Source organism: Moschus berezovskii, chromosome 25 (genome assembly GCF_049115385.1).
Source record: "Moschus berezovskii isolate FMDL1 chromosome 25, NW_MosBer_1.0, whole genome shotgun sequence".
Lineage (NCBI taxonomy): Eukaryota > Metazoa > Chordata > Mammalia > Artiodactyla > Moschidae > Moschus > Moschus berezovskii.
This window is the reverse complement of record NC_142484.1, coordinates 5783110-5798731: the sequence shown is the minus strand read 5'-3', so window position 1 is coordinate 5798731 and position 15622 is coordinate 5783110. Positions and strand designations below refer to the sequence as shown.

The 15622-nt window shown below is 61.2% G+C and overlaps 1 protein-coding gene across 1 annotated transcript; it reads left to right on the top strand.

The window, feature by feature from the left end:
* Positions 1–5602: 5602 nt before the first annotated feature.
* Positions 5603–14979, top strand: CARNS1 (carnosine synthase 1). Its single transcript, XM_055415381.2, has 10 exons — positions 5603–6154; positions 6559–6583; positions 7865–8138; positions 8922–9011; positions 9273–9760; positions 9985–10159; positions 10244–10329; positions 11049–11280; positions 11394–11674; positions 12711–14979. Exons 1-10 carry the CDS (start codon positions 5976–5978, stop codon positions 13935–13937), a joined length of 3057 nt encoding a protein of 1018 aa, XP_055271356.2. The 5' UTR covers positions 5603–5975; the 3' UTR covers positions 13938–14979.
* Positions 14980–15622: the final 643 nt, after the last annotated feature.

The following is a 15622-nucleotide window of genomic DNA, read 5'->3' as shown; positions in this document are numbered from 1 at the left end:
TATGCGGTCAGATCAATGCCCTCTACCGGCAACCTTCCACCAGCTGCCCCCTCCCCTCCGGCCTTCGCTCCCCTCATGGCCCCGCCCCTCCTAGTCCCGCCCCGGCTCCCCAGGGCACACGGAGGCTGCCCGTTGGCTGCTGGAAGGTGTTTACCAGCTACAGGGACCAATGGCAAGCCGCAGCGCCCAGCCTCTTGGGGCCAGGTGAGGCTCCTGTGCCGAGGGAGGAGTGCTCCCCCAGTGGACACTGTGCCCACATGTGGGATTCTGTCTCCTCTTCTGCCCCCTCCCCTTGCTGATTTCAGGAGCCCCCCAGCGGGGGGGAGCACTCTAACCCAAGTCCACCCCCCCCACCCCACCCCGGGTCCTGGTCCCATCCTCAGAGAGCTGGCTGAGAACAAAGGCCTAGTGTGCCCGGACAAAGGAGAAAGGCCCCGCCAGCCCTCGCCCCCTCCTGAAACCCCAGCCACACCCCCTGGGGACTGCCGCCATGGAAACCCCCCTCCCACACTCGCTAATTGCCCCCGTGGGTGCCCGAGGTGCCTGGGACAGGAGCCATTGCCAGGACAACGGGGCTGGTTCCGAGGCAGGCTGGTGTCCCTGCAGGGCGGTCTCGGTGCCCGGCCTCCTCGGGTGCCCTCCCCTGAGGGTGGAGGGTGGGGGCATGGTCGGACTCGGGAGTACCCAGAGAAAGTGACTGCAGTCTTGTTTAAATGGTGGAGTGTTCAGTCCGCCCTTCTCAATGGCTGCGCTGGAGCATGTTGGCACCCTCAGACCCGATTCCAAATGGGCTGGTGACAAGTCCGCATCCGCAGGAAGACGCTCACTCTGTGTTATTGTGGTTTAGTTGCTAAGTCGTGTCGGACTCTGCAACCCAGCCCCCTGGACTGCACCACGCCAGGCCTCCCTGTCCTTCACCATCTCCCGGAGTTTGCTTAAACTCATGTCCATCGAGTCGGTGATGCCATCCAACCGTCTCATCCTCTGTCGTCCCCTTCTCCTGCCTTCAGTTTTTTCCCAGCATCAGGGTCTATATGTACTTTCCTTCTTTTAATATTTATTTATTTGGCTGCATCAGGTCTTACTTGCAGTACAAGGGATCTCTAGCTGCAGCATGTGAGATCTAGTTTCCTGACCGGGGATCAAACCTGGGCCCTTGGCATTGGGAGCGCAGGGTCTTAGCCGCTGGGCCACCAGGGAAGTCTCTGCGTGTATACTCTTACAGCGCTTACTATGTGACTGGCCAGGTCCTGGGTCCAGGGGCAGACCATCCCACTTTCAAGGAGTCTTTGGCCTGGAGGAGGGAATCACATGGAGGTCCAGACACAGAGCTAAAGTTTGCCTGGGTGGAAACTGAGTTTGCCAGGAGGAGAGGCAGTTGGGCCCGAGCTTTGCTGCCTATGGCAACCTACTCCAGTATTCTTGCCTGGAAAATTCCATGGACAGAGGAGCCTGGTGGGTGACAGTCCATGGGGTCAGAAAGAGTCAGGCAGGACTTAGCGACTAACTTTCTTTCTTTTGTCGCCTATGGCAGAGCCAAGGTTCACCCGGCCTCCCAGGTCAGCCACCATGAACCTGACTGACACCCGCCTCCGTCCGTCCTCCAGGGGGTGCTCTCTCTCCTGCTCCCACCCACTCCCCCAGTTTTGCCCCAGCCCTGGTTCTGAGTGTGGGCAGCAGCTGGGCCCCTGAGTTACAGAAAATGTTCTGAGCCCCCATTCCCTCCCAAGCCCCGACCAGGGTGCTCAGTCGCTTCAGTCGTGTCCAACTCTTTGGACCCTTTCTGACTTCATGGATTGTGGCCCACCAGGCTCCTCTGCCCATGGGATTCTCCAGGCAGCAATACTGGAGTGGGTTGCCATGCCCTCCTCCAGGGGGTCTTCCTGACCCAGGGATCGAACCCGCATCTCCTATGTCTCCTGCTTTGGCAGGTGGGTTCTTTACCACTAGTGCCACCTGGGAAGCCCCCCCCACCAGGGTACTTGGAGCTTAATAATAACACCCTCCCCTGCAGTGCACCAACCCCTTTCTCAGACCCCCACCCACCCACACACCCTGTCTCTGCAGGTGGCGCTGAGAGCCGCTGTAGAGGCAGGGAGACCCGGCCAGGCTGAGTGTCCAGGCCAGGATCACGGAGAGACAGGGCCAGCTAGACCGGGCCTTAGGCTTAAAGCCAGAGTCTGACGGACTCTCAGGCAGGGAAGCAGGCAGGTGGGGGCCTGCAGGGAGTTTATGGGGTCCGCCCTGAAGTCCCTGCCTCCCGCCACTCAGCTCTTCTGCCGAGAGGTTAGGGGAGCAGGAATAGCAGCCTTGGTCCTGGGCTGAGAACCCATCCCAAGGCTGGAGGGGAGGCCACGAGGCATTCCCACGGATCCAGACCCTGGGGCAGGCGGTCTCCAGCAGGGCCCCTCCAGCTGGGGCTGAGTCACGGCCTTATCTACTCAGAGAAGCATTTTCTGGGCAGTCCTTCTGCAGGTCCTGTTATCAACCCGGAGGTCAGGCCAGAAGAGGACCACTCCCTCCTTGTGTGAGCACTTTTACCCACACTGTTGCCACAGGGCTGCGCTACCCCTATGGCACCTGGGTGCTAGTTAGGAAAAGATATCCCCCCTCTAGGTATGCGCATCAGGGAAGTGACCGCTCAGCAGGGCAACTTTGTGCAGTGAGCAACCTGTACAAGCTCACGCAGCCCCAGCTCCCTACACCCCTGCCCGAAAAGTGGCTCAGAGAAGGCAGGGCACCCACTTGAGAGTGCTCAGCCTGTGGGAACCAAAGCTGGGCTGGCATCTGCCTGGTCGGCCCAGGGGACAGGGACAGGAATGTGGGGGCAAGCAAAGAAGTAGAAGGGCAGATGGACCTCTCGCAGTTGGGGGGCATGGTCTCCTCTCGACTGCCACCCACCCCAAACGTCCCCCCATCCCCACACTGTCCAGAGGTCAAGCTTGGACTTCCTGTAAAGTCCCGCTCAGTGTGGAGTCCTGTCCCCAGGCCACAGAAGCGGAGCCCAGAACAAAGGTCACCTCTGAAGCTGACTGGGCCCCTTTGTAGCCGTTGCCAAAAGTGCCCCTGATCATCACTAAGAAGCTTCCTGACTCCTAATTTGGCAAAGATGCCCACTCCAGTAAACACCCTATGACGCCCAACCAATCACCTAACGCCCACCTTCCAGCAGGAATTTTCTTTGTCTTGAGGCTCTAAAAATTGGCTATTAACCCACGAAAACGATCGGCTCTCTCGGCTCTGCCAGGAGGTCGGCCCACTGTGCTCACGGTGCCCGCTTTCTCTCTGCTCTTTCTTCTTAATAGACTCACTCGCTTCTGAAACACTCTGTGTCTGGAAATTCTTTTCCAACCCGCACTCGGACTGCCTCAACACATAGGAAAGGCCCACTCTCTCTGAGCCTCTGTTTCCTCCTACAAATAGTGGGTAACAGCAGCTCCCACCCCAACCCCAAGAGCGCTCTGCCTGGGTCATCTTTATGGGGGTTACTGTCTAGTAGGGCTGGGCAGTAGCACAGGCATGGCCTCTCCTCACCCTACCCCTACCTGGCTCAGCTCGGCCTCGGGTGACCTCCAGGCTCTCCTGGCGTAGACAGAGCAAGACTGTCCTGCCAGCCTGCTTGCCCCCTCCCCCGCCGAGTCCCAGGGCTGCCGTAGCTCGACCCTGATTTTCCTCCCTGTGTCCACAAGGCAGAAGCCATCACAGCTGATGCCCAGCTAGGGCAACCTGGGAGTGGGCACAGAACCACGCTGCTCTGTGTGCATATGCTCTGGCAGAGGGAAGAGTGGGGTCGAAAGAGTCGAATACAACTTAGCAACTAAATCACCACCACCAATAGAGTTCCAGCTCTCCTGGAAATTCTCTTTTAAAGCAGTCAATCAGGAATCACCCGACCAGCACTAGTGAGGTCATTTACCTGATACACTCCAGCTGTCCCCCCAAAATAAAGTGCCTTTGCAGGGAATTCCTTGGCAGTCCAGTGGTTAGGACTCTGCACTTTCACTGCTGAGGGCAAGGACAAAAGAATAAGGAGGAGAAAGTGACCTTGCAATAACCAACCCATTTTTTTGCCTAAGTATAACTTTTGTGTCTGCTCCCTTCTGCCTATAAAAGTTTTTCATTTTGTACAGCTCCTTGGAGTTCCTTTCTGTGAGCTCAATAAGCTGCTGCCCGATTCATGACCCGCTGCATAAAGCTGACAGGATCTTTAAAGTGTGTGCTGCTGAATTTTGGTTTTTAAAACGTGTTAAGTGTCAATGCTCACGCTCTTTGGTGACGTCCATGCCCTCATCCCTCATCCCTTCTGTGGATCTCCATGGAGCTCAAGGTGCTCACGCAGTGAGAGGATGGATCTTCTAAGGTGGGCGTGCCTCATTCCAGGAGCCTGGGCCGGCCACTGGGAGGAGCAGAGTGTAGATCTGGATCAGGGGGGCCCAGAGCAGCCCTGGAAAGCTGGGTGGGGGACTCCAGATAAGCCACTTCTCCCCCCAGTCCCTGCTTTGGTAGACGGGGGTGGTCCTCACAGCTACTCTGTCTATGGCTGTGGAAAGGGCTCAAGGCAGCCATCTTTGCCCTGACAAGCACCGCCGGGTCATCAGTCCTTCCCCTCCAGCCCGGGAGGCTCTAGGGATCCACCAGGGGGACTCTGGAGAGAGGGTCTGTGGGGCAAGACCTGTAACAATTGCCTCCCTGGGCGCCCAGCACAGGGAGCTGTGATCACTTCAACCCAGGCCAGGGAGGCGGAAACACACATCATAGGAGAAGATGGAGGGGAGGTGCCGAGGCCCCGCAGCTGGATGGAGGGGGGACTTCACCTAGGGGGCCACACCTGAGGAGAGGGTGTGAACCTCCAGGTGAGTTTTCTGGGGGGAACGTGTGAGTGTGAGCCAGGTCTCCTGCGGTGTGCTTCTGTGGCTGTTTGCTTGGGTGTGTCTGGGGGTAAGGATGTGTGTCTTGGGGAGATAGTGGGGGTAACTGTGGGTGTCCAGCGGACCTGAGTGCTGATAGGCAGGGCAGATTGTGTAGATGCCCCCTTTTCTTTCCTGGGCTCAGACCCACGGGAATTCCCAGCCTGGTTACCTGCTTCCCTCCTGGCCCCGCCTAGGGCAGAGGGTGTCCCAGGGAACTGCAACTGCCCTCGAGGGGCCATCTTACCCAGTGGTCACTACTCTGGAGGGTCCAGGAGAGGTGAGGAGGGACCCCGGGGATGTTCAGGCACCCCTGTTCAAGAGAGCCTTTCTGGGCATGCCATCTGCTATTGGGCAGGGTGCTCCTTGGCAGACAGCTATGGTTGGGGGTGCTTGGAGAGTTCAGGACTCCATCCAAGGGCAAGGCACCAGAGTGTGAGACCCACCAGCTCTCCTGGACACCCCACCCCTGGGGGCAAGCCCTGGTACCAGTCTCTGCCAACTTTCCCTCCCCTCCCTCCCCCTCCCCCTCTGCATCTGTCTTCCACTGTGGGTCTCTCTATTAATCCTCCTCTGTCCTCCGTCTGTCTTTACTGTAGCCCCTAAGTCTGTGACCCTCTAGGATGCTCGCTGTCTGGTAGAACCTGGCCCTCTCTTCGACTTACTGCTGCTAAGTCACTTCAGTCATGTCCGACTCTGTGCGACCCCATAGTCGGCAGCTCACCAGGCTTCCCCGTCCCTGGGATTCTCCAGGCAAGAACACTGGAGTGGGTTGCCATTTCCTTCTCCAATGCATGAAAGTGAAAAGTGAAAGTGAAGTCGCTCAGTCCTGTCCGACTCCTAGGGACCCCATGGACTGCAGCCTACCAGGCTCCTCTGTCCATGGGTTTTTCCAGGCAAGAGTACTGACTTAATGTGGCTGTAAATGTCTCCTGTCTGTCCCCCTGTCTGTCACTCTGTCTCTCCCTGGCCTGCCCAGATCCCTACCTCTGACCAGGTCGGGCCGCGCCCACCCCGGCCCCTCAGGACGCCAGGTTGGGATGGGTGGCGGAGGTTTCGGCGGGAGGGATGGGGCGGGTTTCTTGGCCTGAGGCCCTGCGCCCCGCGCCGCCCCCGCCCGGCACTGGGCACGCCCGTCGGTTCTATATAAAGCGGCGCCGCCTGGGCCGGGCGCTGTGCCGCCGCCGCCGAGTCCCGCCGAGTCCCGCCGGGTCTGCACGGCCCCGCAGAGCCGCTACTGCCTCCAGGTACCCCGGCTGCCGCCCGCGCTCCGGGAGAGCGAGGGAGGGGGCTGCGGGGCAGGGGCCGCGGGGACAGGACCTTGGCGCACCCCGCCACCCCGCCTTTCCCAGACAGCGCGCGCACACACGGGGGACCCGGTGCGTCCCGCCGCCGGAAGGGCTGAGTGCCAGGACCCCCAGCGCTGCCGCACGCGACTTGGGATGTGTGAGCTCTGGGTGCGCCCCCTTGGGGTCCCGACGTCAGAAATCCCTCTGCTTCCTTGAAGTGGGGGTGGGGCAGCCTTGGACACCTCGGAGCTCAGGCAGGAGAGGCACGGTGGCTGCCACCTCTCCCCCCGCAGAGTCTTAGGGGCTGGAGGCCAGGTGGAGACCCTGGCTGCCCTGACTCCCCCTCTGTCTCTCTCCTTCAGCCTCAGCCTCTCCACCTGTATGATGGTGAGTCTCCTCTCCTCCCTCCCCATAAAGCCTGAGACCCTAACCAGAGGGAAGGCCCAGAGGGCAGCAGCGGGCACTAAAACCCTACCCTGGCACGGCCTGTGCAGGCAGCTCAGACCCACACGCCCCTCGACTCCCCACCATGCGCCACGGGACAAGCAGCTGCTGGGGTGCCAGGCGCTCCGTCTCTCCCCATCAGCCCCGGGAGGCAGGCACTCTCCGCGCCCTTTGGCATTCATTTATTCTGCCACGCTCACTATTGCTGTGTGCCCTGCCCCATTCTAAGTTTGGGGACATAGCAGTGAACCCAGTGTGGGCTCTCAGGGACGCAACTTCTAAGAGGAGGCACTGAGGCTCAGAATTTGGCACCAGGAAACCAGGATTCAAGTCCAGATTGGAGGCCCAGACCTCTGCCCTCCTGGCTGCCTGCAACAGGTTGTCTCCCGATGACCGAGGGGATTCTCTGGGTCCAAGCCATATCGGGATCCTGGGGGTGTACAGGGAGGACACCAGGCAACCCCAAGGCCCAAGGAAACCTCATGACTTGTCCGGGGAGGCCCAGCCTTTCCCCCGGAGGACAGGCCCACCTGTGTCCCCACCTGTTCACCCTGAGCCTCTGAGTAGGAGTTAGGAGTCAGCCAGCCTCAGAGGGGCAGGGTATAAGATTTCATGCAAAGAGCGCATTTCCATGACTCAGAACATCTGAAAAGAAGGACACCAGCTTTTTCCTTACTGGTGCCTGGCCCAAGTCTGGCTGCATAGCAGATCCTCAGGCCTACTTCGGGAAGACGCTGGGCCGGGTTCACCTACATATTTAGGTCTCAGCAGAACTCCATGATGGTCTGTGGGTCACTGAGGCCAGAGAGAAGAAAACAGCCCAAGAGTGATCTCTTGGTTTCTTCGTTCATTTATTCTTCAGGCATCAAACACGGAGCAGCGCGACAGTGTGCCAGGGCTGCCTTGATAAACAAAACAGGCAAAAACCTCTGCCCCGGTGAACCAAGCCGGGGCAGACCAGGGTGTGGGATGACAGGGTAGCCATCCTGCCAGCAGCGCATTGCTTTCTGCCCCCACCCCTTGGGGCACCGCACATACAGTTTGCAAAGCACTCCCACCTACATGTTCCTGCTGACAGGCCTTCACCCTCTAATCCAATTCCATCCTCTTTGGTTCCCAGGCCCGGGTCTGCCCAAGGTTAGGAGACTGGGGGGCTTAGACCCTTGGGTGACAATGTGGCCCTTGCCCACCCTGCCCAAGACCCACCACTTCTGCTCCCCTCAGCTCTCCCTGGATCCGCTGGGTCCCGAGTGGGACTGCCCCCTGGGCTCCAAGGACCTGGAGGAAGAGGAGGGCCCGTGGGGCGGGGGCTCTGGCCTGCCGCCCCCGGGCTGCTTCCCTGGTTCCTGGCGCCACGACGTGGGCCTGGACTGCAAGGGCGCCCCCGAGAGGGTGGACGCCCAGGCCTGGACTGTGCACTACTACAGCCTCCTGCAGAGCTGTCTGCAGCAAGCGGGCCTCCCGGAGACCCAGGACCGCAGCCAGGTGCCCCGCACAGGTGCCCGAGGGCTCCAGGGAGGTGGGGGGCTCCCCTGGGGGGAGGGGGGCACCCTCAGCCCAGCCTGCTTTCCATCTCTATCAAGGTCAGCCCCTTCCCCCCAGGCTCGGGCTCGGTCTGAAGCCAGGGAGGTGAGGTCAGTCAAACTCCAGCAGGCAGGCATTTCAAAGGGCAATTGGCGCCAGTCAAGTCAGAGATCAAGGCTTCCCTCCCACCCCCAGAAGATCCAGCCCTGGGATTTGCAATCCATGTTCAGTGGAGCCAGCCCTTCTGTCGAAGTGTCTCGGGAGTTGCCGTGGAGGCAGCTAGCAGTTGGGACCCAGGACTTCTCCCCTGCTTTATCTGTTTTCTGTATCAGGCAGCCACAGAAGAGTCTGTGTGGACAGAGACTTTACAGCTAGAATAGGTCAACATCACAGACTTGGCCTCAGTCTAACAGACTGGGGAACGGGTGCGGCGACTCCTCATCCCGCTGCACAGGGACCAAGGGTCGCGCAGAAGGTGGCAGAGCTCAGGCTAGAACCCAGGTCTCCAGGCACCCAACCTCCAGCGTCTTCTGGACCAGCTGCGGAGAGAAGGGGACGCGCACAGAGGGGGGGTGGGCAGGCAGCCTCCCCTTCCCTCTCCAGCCTCCTCTGTCCCCTGTACAGTTCGCATCCGATAACTGGGAAGGACCTGGGGGGCCCAAGGGTGAGGCCAGGGCCATGGGGGCAGGGAAAGGTGGGCAGAAAGACAGCAAGGGGAGCCCCTGGTGAGCTTGGCATCATTTTCTTCTCTCTCAAGGCTGCCCTGGGGCAGAGGTGACCTTGTGCATTCTAGGGTCCCCCAGCACCTTTCTGTCCGTGCTGCTGGAGGCTGGGGTCCAGAGCCCGGGTGAGTGCATGCCCAAGTTCCCCCACCCCCTCCTACAGAAAGGGCAGTCCTGCCCTGGCCCGGCCACATCCCAAAATACCCGCCGACCCTGGCAACAGCCTGCATTCCACTGGACCAGCTGCCCTGCTCTGGAGGCGGGGTTGGGGGGGGTGGGTTCTGGAAGCAGCTGCCCCCTACTGACCCAGGGGCCCGGGCGGGAGGTGGATGGCATGGGGGTATCAAGCCTTCCCTGGCCAGCAACCCTCCTCTCTCTGCCCCCAGGAAACATGCTCCTTTGCCTGTCCCCCGCTTGGCTGACAAAGGTGCCAGCCCCGGGGCAGCCGGGTGAGGCCTCCCTGCTGGTCTCCAAGGCTGTGAGCTTCCACCCGGGGGGCCTGACATTCCTGGATGACTTTGTTCCCCCTCGTCGGGTCACCTACTTCCTGGCCGGCCTGGGGCTGGGGCCTGGCTGGGGTCGAGAGGCGGCTGAGCTCGCCCGCGACCTGACCTGCCCCACTGGAGCCTCAGCCGAGCTGGCCCGGCTGCTGGAGGACCGGCTGCTGACGAGGAGGCTGCTGGCTCAGCAGGGCGACGTGGCCGTGCCAGCTACCCTGGCTTTCACCTACAAGCCACCCGCGCTGCTGCGGGGAGGGGATGCCAGCCCGGGACTACGGCTGGTGGAGCTGAATGGCAAAGAAGGCCAGGAAACACTGGTGAAGGAGGAGGTGGGGGCCTTTCTGCATTCCGAGGCCCTGGGTGATGCCCTGCAGGTAACCGACTCCTGCCCCTGAGCCTGTGCAGATGCCAATGGGAGGGGACCCCCTGGATAATTACAGGTCGTGCCGGGAAGCTGTCCCCAGCTTTGAGCCCCCACCACTGCCCCATCTCTGTGATAACCTCCTGCCTCCGTGTCCTCACTGGCTCCTATCGTATGAGTGTCCCACCCTGCAGAGGCCTGGGTGGTGAGGGGGCCGCCTTCCCCTCCCTATTGCAGGTGGCCGTGAAGCTCAGTGGCTGGCGCTGGCGGGGGCGGCAGGCCTTGCGTCTGTATCCACGAGCTGAGCAGGGCCCAGTGGTGGACACAGTGCTGGCATTGCTGGAGAAACTGGAAGAGGAGGAGAGTGTCCTGGTGGAGGCTGTCTGTCCACCTGCCCAGCTCCCCTTCCCAGGTGAGGGCTGCCTGGGCCAGCCCAGGGTGGAGCTTGGCTAGGCCTCCCGGCTGCTCTGTGCTCAGGCCTCACCGCTCTCCCCAGGCAGCCCTCCCCCCGGCCCTGAGCTGGCCCTGCGGGTCTGTGCGGTGGTGTGTCGGACGCAGGGCGACAGGCCCCTGCTGAGCAAGGTGAGCCTGGCTCGGATTCGGGTCACGGACCTGCTGCCGCACCCCAGCTGCTTCCCACTGAGCTTCTGAGGACCCCTGGGCAGGGAGGACAGCATCTCAGGGACGGGGACTTTGGTTGCCTCTGGAAGGCCTCCTGGTCTGACACCTTCTGTCCTCTCCCACCCATTAGGTACCCCTCCCACAACAGGAGCCCTACCTCATATGCCATGCTGGCTACCAGGGCCCAGGGCTGAATCCTCTTCCCCCGGAGCTCTTGCCCATAGAAGAGACTGACCCAGGGTCCCCGATACCCTTTAGTAGAGGTCTCCAAGCTGGGGAGTTCAGGGAGGCTTAAGGATCCTCCTAGGTACACAGCTCTGGGCCAAACTGAGGAGAGATTCAGCCTTGCCCCCAGGGAGCTCTAGGGTTGGCCCACCAGGCTGGCACTCCCCTCCCCTGCTCCCTGACCAGGGACTGTGGACCTAGGAGCAAGCATACTTGGCACCCTAAGAGAATGGAGACCCCCAGCTGGGCCTGGACACCTGGAGAGAATCCCCGCAGGCGGACCAGATGAGCAGTGACAAGGGAGGGTGGTTTGTGCAGTCTAAGTCACAGTAGAGGACAGGACTTGTTGAATGTCCAGGGAGGAGTGTGGCTGGGATCGTGGCATGGGGGAGGTGTGCTGGGGGCGGGGGATGGTCCCGGGAGGGACCAGCCTCCTGAGTCGCCTCCCTGCACAGGTGGTATGCAGCGTAGGCCGTGGGGACCGGCCTCTGAGACACCAGAGCTCCTTGCCCCGGACCCTGGAGGCGGCGCTGGCCCAGTGCGGCCTGGTGGAGGCCTCGCAGGTGGCAATCGTGCGGCAGCGCATCAAGGCGGCGGCCGAGGCCGCGCTAGCCGCCGTGCTGACCCTGGAGGCCGGCCTGAGCGCTGAGCAGCGCGGCGGACGCCAGGTCCGCACTGACTTCCTCGGTGAGTGCGGGGCTTCCGGGGATGAAGACAGTCGGAGGTGCGGGGGGCTGATCACCCCCCGGAGGCCCGAAAGCGGCCTGCACTGAGCCCGCGCGCCCCCCTGCCCGGCCCAGGGGTGGACTTCGCCCTGACGGTGGCCGGTCGTGCGCTGACCCCCGTGGCCCTGGAGCTGAATGGAGGCCTGTGTCTGGAAGCGTGCGGCGCGCTCGAGGGGCTGTGGGCCGCGCAGCGCCCAGGACTGGCGGCCGAGGAGGCGGCGGCCGCGCCGCTGGTGGAGACGATGCTGCGGCGCTCGGCGCGCTACCTCATGGAGGGAAAGCAGCTGCTGCTGCTCGGCGCCGGCGGCGTCAGCAAGAAGTTCGTGTGGGAGGCGGCGCGCGACTACGGGCTCAAGGTGGGCGGGGCTTTGAGTCCCGGTGGGCGTGACGGAGGCGGGGCCCTGGAGGTTTTGGCGGGGGCGGGGCCTATGCGGGGGCAGTCCGGCTTGGGGCTTCCCAGGTGGAGCTAGTGCTTAAAGAACCCGCCTGCCTATGCAAGAGATGTTAAGAAACCAGGGTTCCGATCCCTGGGTCGGGAAGGTGCCCTGGAGGAGGGCACGGTACCCACTCCAGTATTCTTGCCTGGACAACCCCCATAGACAGGGGAGCCTGGCAGGCTACCGTCCATAGGGTCGCGGAGAGTCGGACACTGCTGAACCGACTTAGCGCAGAGCATCAGCGTAGGGGCAGGGCCTATCGCCCCGCCCAGGTTAGAAGTCTCAGCTTTTTTTTTTTTTTGGCCCCTTGCTGAATTTTGTTCCCGCCGGGAGTAAAAGGCCCCCCTCGGGCCACCAGGCCACCAGTCCAAAGCCTTAATCCTGTTGGTTTCCCTACAAACCCAGGTCAGACTGTGCCTGCCAGTGGGAGTTGACCAACCCTTTCTGACACCCTCTCCCACCTAGATCACTCCCCCCACCCACCTCCCTCCTGCAACTATCTTTCCTTAGGCTAAATCTCATCGGGCTTCCCTGGTGGCTCAGACCATAAAGAATCCATCTGCAATGCGGGAGGCCTGGATTCGATCCCTGGGTTGGGAAGATCCCCTGGAGGAGGGCATGGCAACCCACTCCAGTGTTCTTGCCTGGAGAATCCCGCAGACAGAGGAGCCTGGCGGGCTACAGTCCATAACGTCGCACAGAGTCGGACACGCAAATCTTATTCAGTCCCCAGTTTAAGCACCGCCTCCTCTCGGTAGCCTTCCCTCCCCTCGAGGCTGGATTAGGTGTCCCACCTCTGTACTTTTCCTTCAGTCTTCATCAAACACGCTTTGAGCGCCTAGCACTGGTGAACCCTTCTCCCCCAAGGGCTCGGACCATATTCCAGGCCCCATCCCACTGCCCAGTGCCCCACACAAGCTGATCTCGGCGTGTTGCCATCCTGTGGTTTCTGCAGCTACACCTGGTGGAGTCAGACCCCAACCACTTTGCGTCCCAGCTGGTGCAGACCTTCATCCACTTCGACGTCACGGAGCACCGGCGGGATGAGGAGAATGCCCGGGTGCTGGCAGAGCTGGTGCGGGCACGCGGCCTGCAGCTCGATGGCTGCTTTTCCTACTGGGATGACTGCCTGGTGCTCACAGCCTTGCTCTGCCAGGAGCTGGGCCTGCCCTGCAACCCGCCGGCCGCCATGCGCCTGGCCAAGCAGAAGAGCCGCACCCAGCTGCACCTGCTGTGCCGCCGTGGCCCACCCTGGCCTGCGCCCTCCCTCTATGCTGTGCCCTGCTGTCCACTGGAGAGTGAGGCCGATGTGGACAGGGCTGTCCGCCAGGTACCCCTGCCAGGCGTCATGAAGCTGGAGTTCGGGGCCGGCGCAGTGGGTGTGAGGCTGGTGAAGGATGCCTCGCAGTGCCACGAGCACTTTTCCCGGATCGCCCGAGACCTGCAGGGCGAGGCTGACCACCCAGGTATTGGGCTGGGCTGGGGCAATGCCATGCTGCTGATGGAGTTCATCGAGGGCACGGAACATGATGTGGATCTGGTGTTGTTCGGCGGGAGGCTGCTGGCTGCCTTCGTCTCTGACAATGGCCCCACGCGGCTGCCTGGCTTCACTGAGACCGCAGCCTGTATGCCCACTGGGCTGGCCCCAGAGCAGGAGGCGCAGCTGGTGCAGGCCGCCTTCCGCTGTTGCCTGGGCTGCGGGCTGCTGGACGGGGTCTTCAACGTGGAGCTCAAGCTGACCGGGGCTGGGCCGCGGCTCATTGAGATCAACCCCCGCATGGGCGGCTTCTACCTGCGAGACTGGATCCTGGAGCTGTACGGTGTGGACCTGCTGCTGGCTGCGGCGATGGTGGCCTGCGGCCTGAGACCAGCCCTGCCTGCCCACCCCCGCGCCCGGGGCCACCTGGTGGGTGTCATGTGCCTGGTGTCCCAGCACCTGCAGGCACTGAGTTCCACCGCCAGCCCCGAGACCCTGCAGGCTCTTCACGACCAGGGCCTGCTGCGCCTCAATCTGTTGGAGGAGGCCCTGGTGCCTGGCGAATACGAGGAGCCCTACTGCAGTGTGGCCTGTGCTGGGTCCAGCCCGGCTGAGGCCCGTCACCGCCTGCTGGGCCTCTGCCAGGGCCTGGGCATTGATGGGCCCCACTACCCGGTTGCCTACTTCTTGTCCCACTTCAAATAGCGCTGGGGCCAGAGGGCAGGGGCAAAGTGCTGGAGGGGGCGCTGTGGTACCCTCTGCTCCCTGGAGCTCTCCCTGCTTCTCTTCTCATGGCCCTGCCCCACCCTGGGCTGGTCCACTCCAAGGCCCCAGGTCTTTCCAGAGTCCAGGCCTCTTTTGACACCAAGGCCTCCTGGACTTGAGGGCCACAAAAGAAAGTATCTGGTGAGCCACCGCGGGGCCTTCTTGCCCTCTCGAAGGCCTCTGTCCAGCCCCACGGCTGTCCAGGACTCTAGCCATGGAGAAGCAGCACCTGCACACGCAGACACACACACACCCTGCCCCCAGGTTGGTGGGAGTAGGCCCAAACCCAGCTCATCCTTCCCACCACCCCAGGTCCGTTTCTCTTCCTGCTGCCTACGGAAGAGAGCCTGGCTGGCCCCTTGCCTTGAACAAATCCTAAGGAAACCTGGGACTAAATCCCTCATCCTCCTACTCTGACCCCTCATTTAACAAATTCTAGATAGTTCTAGAGCCTGCTGACAACTTTTGGCAGTGCCCCGTCTGCCTCATCCAGCCTGAGCAGTAGAAGCAGGGGACCTGGGGTCAGCAGTAACCATCTCCCCTCTACAGATAAGGAAACAGGCTCAGAGAGGAGCAGCCACTGCTTCCCTGTCTTGCCACTGTGATTGAAGGGTTGAGAACAAGATGCACCGTCCAGATTTCCCCTTTTACTAAGCTGGACCCGCCTACTCAGCTTCTTGGCCCTGCCCACCTGCTTACCCTCTTTCACACGTGGTCCTGCGACAGGTGAACACCCCTCCCGTACACTGTGCACCTTATCTACCAAGCTCTGGTGCTTTGGCCTCAGGCACACCTAACTTGCATTGGCAGAGGAGACTACACTCCTGTCCTCATTCAGGGGAGGCTGCTCTAAGAACTCTCTCCGTGCAGCACAGGAGCTGTGGACAGCCCCACAAGCATCCCTCTCCAAATAAAGGCTTATAGACTAGTGACATGTGCAGAGTCTGGGCCAGATTCTTGCCACTTGGACAACACTTCTCAAGCGTAGGTAGACAAGGGATGTGGAAGGGGAAGGAGAGGTAGTTAAGAGCTACCTGTAGCATCTAAAAAGTGAAAGTGCTAGTCGCTCAGTAGCCCGCCAGGCTCCTCAGTCCATGGAATTCTCCTGGCAAGACTACTGGAGTGGGTTGCCATTTCCTTCTCCAGGGGATCTTCCCAACCCAGAGGATTGAACCTGGGTCTCCTGCTTTGTGGGCAGATTCTTTACTGTCTGAGCCATCAGGTAAGGATAAACTGCTACACTGTCAGGCCTCTGGGTTCACCACTGGCAAGGGGCGTGCCAAGGGCACCCACACCAGGACCCAAACCTGAGGGTTTCCTGAAGATGGAATTACAGCAAGGGCCCACCCCAACCAGATAACCCTTCTCCAGGCTAGAGACTCTGAATTCTGTCCATTTAAGTTCATATCTAGCCTCCACGGTCCAATTGAAATGCACATCCAGACAGCTTCCAAACTGTTGGAAATCATCCAAGGTCTGGTCTGGCCCAATTCACACCCCCAGAGCCCCATCCAAGAATCCGTGCCCACATCTAAACTGACAGGCTGGGTTTGGCATGTTCATTATTGTAGTGTTGCCAAATACAAGTTTTGTGCCTGACACACAGCCCAAGCCTGTATTTACGG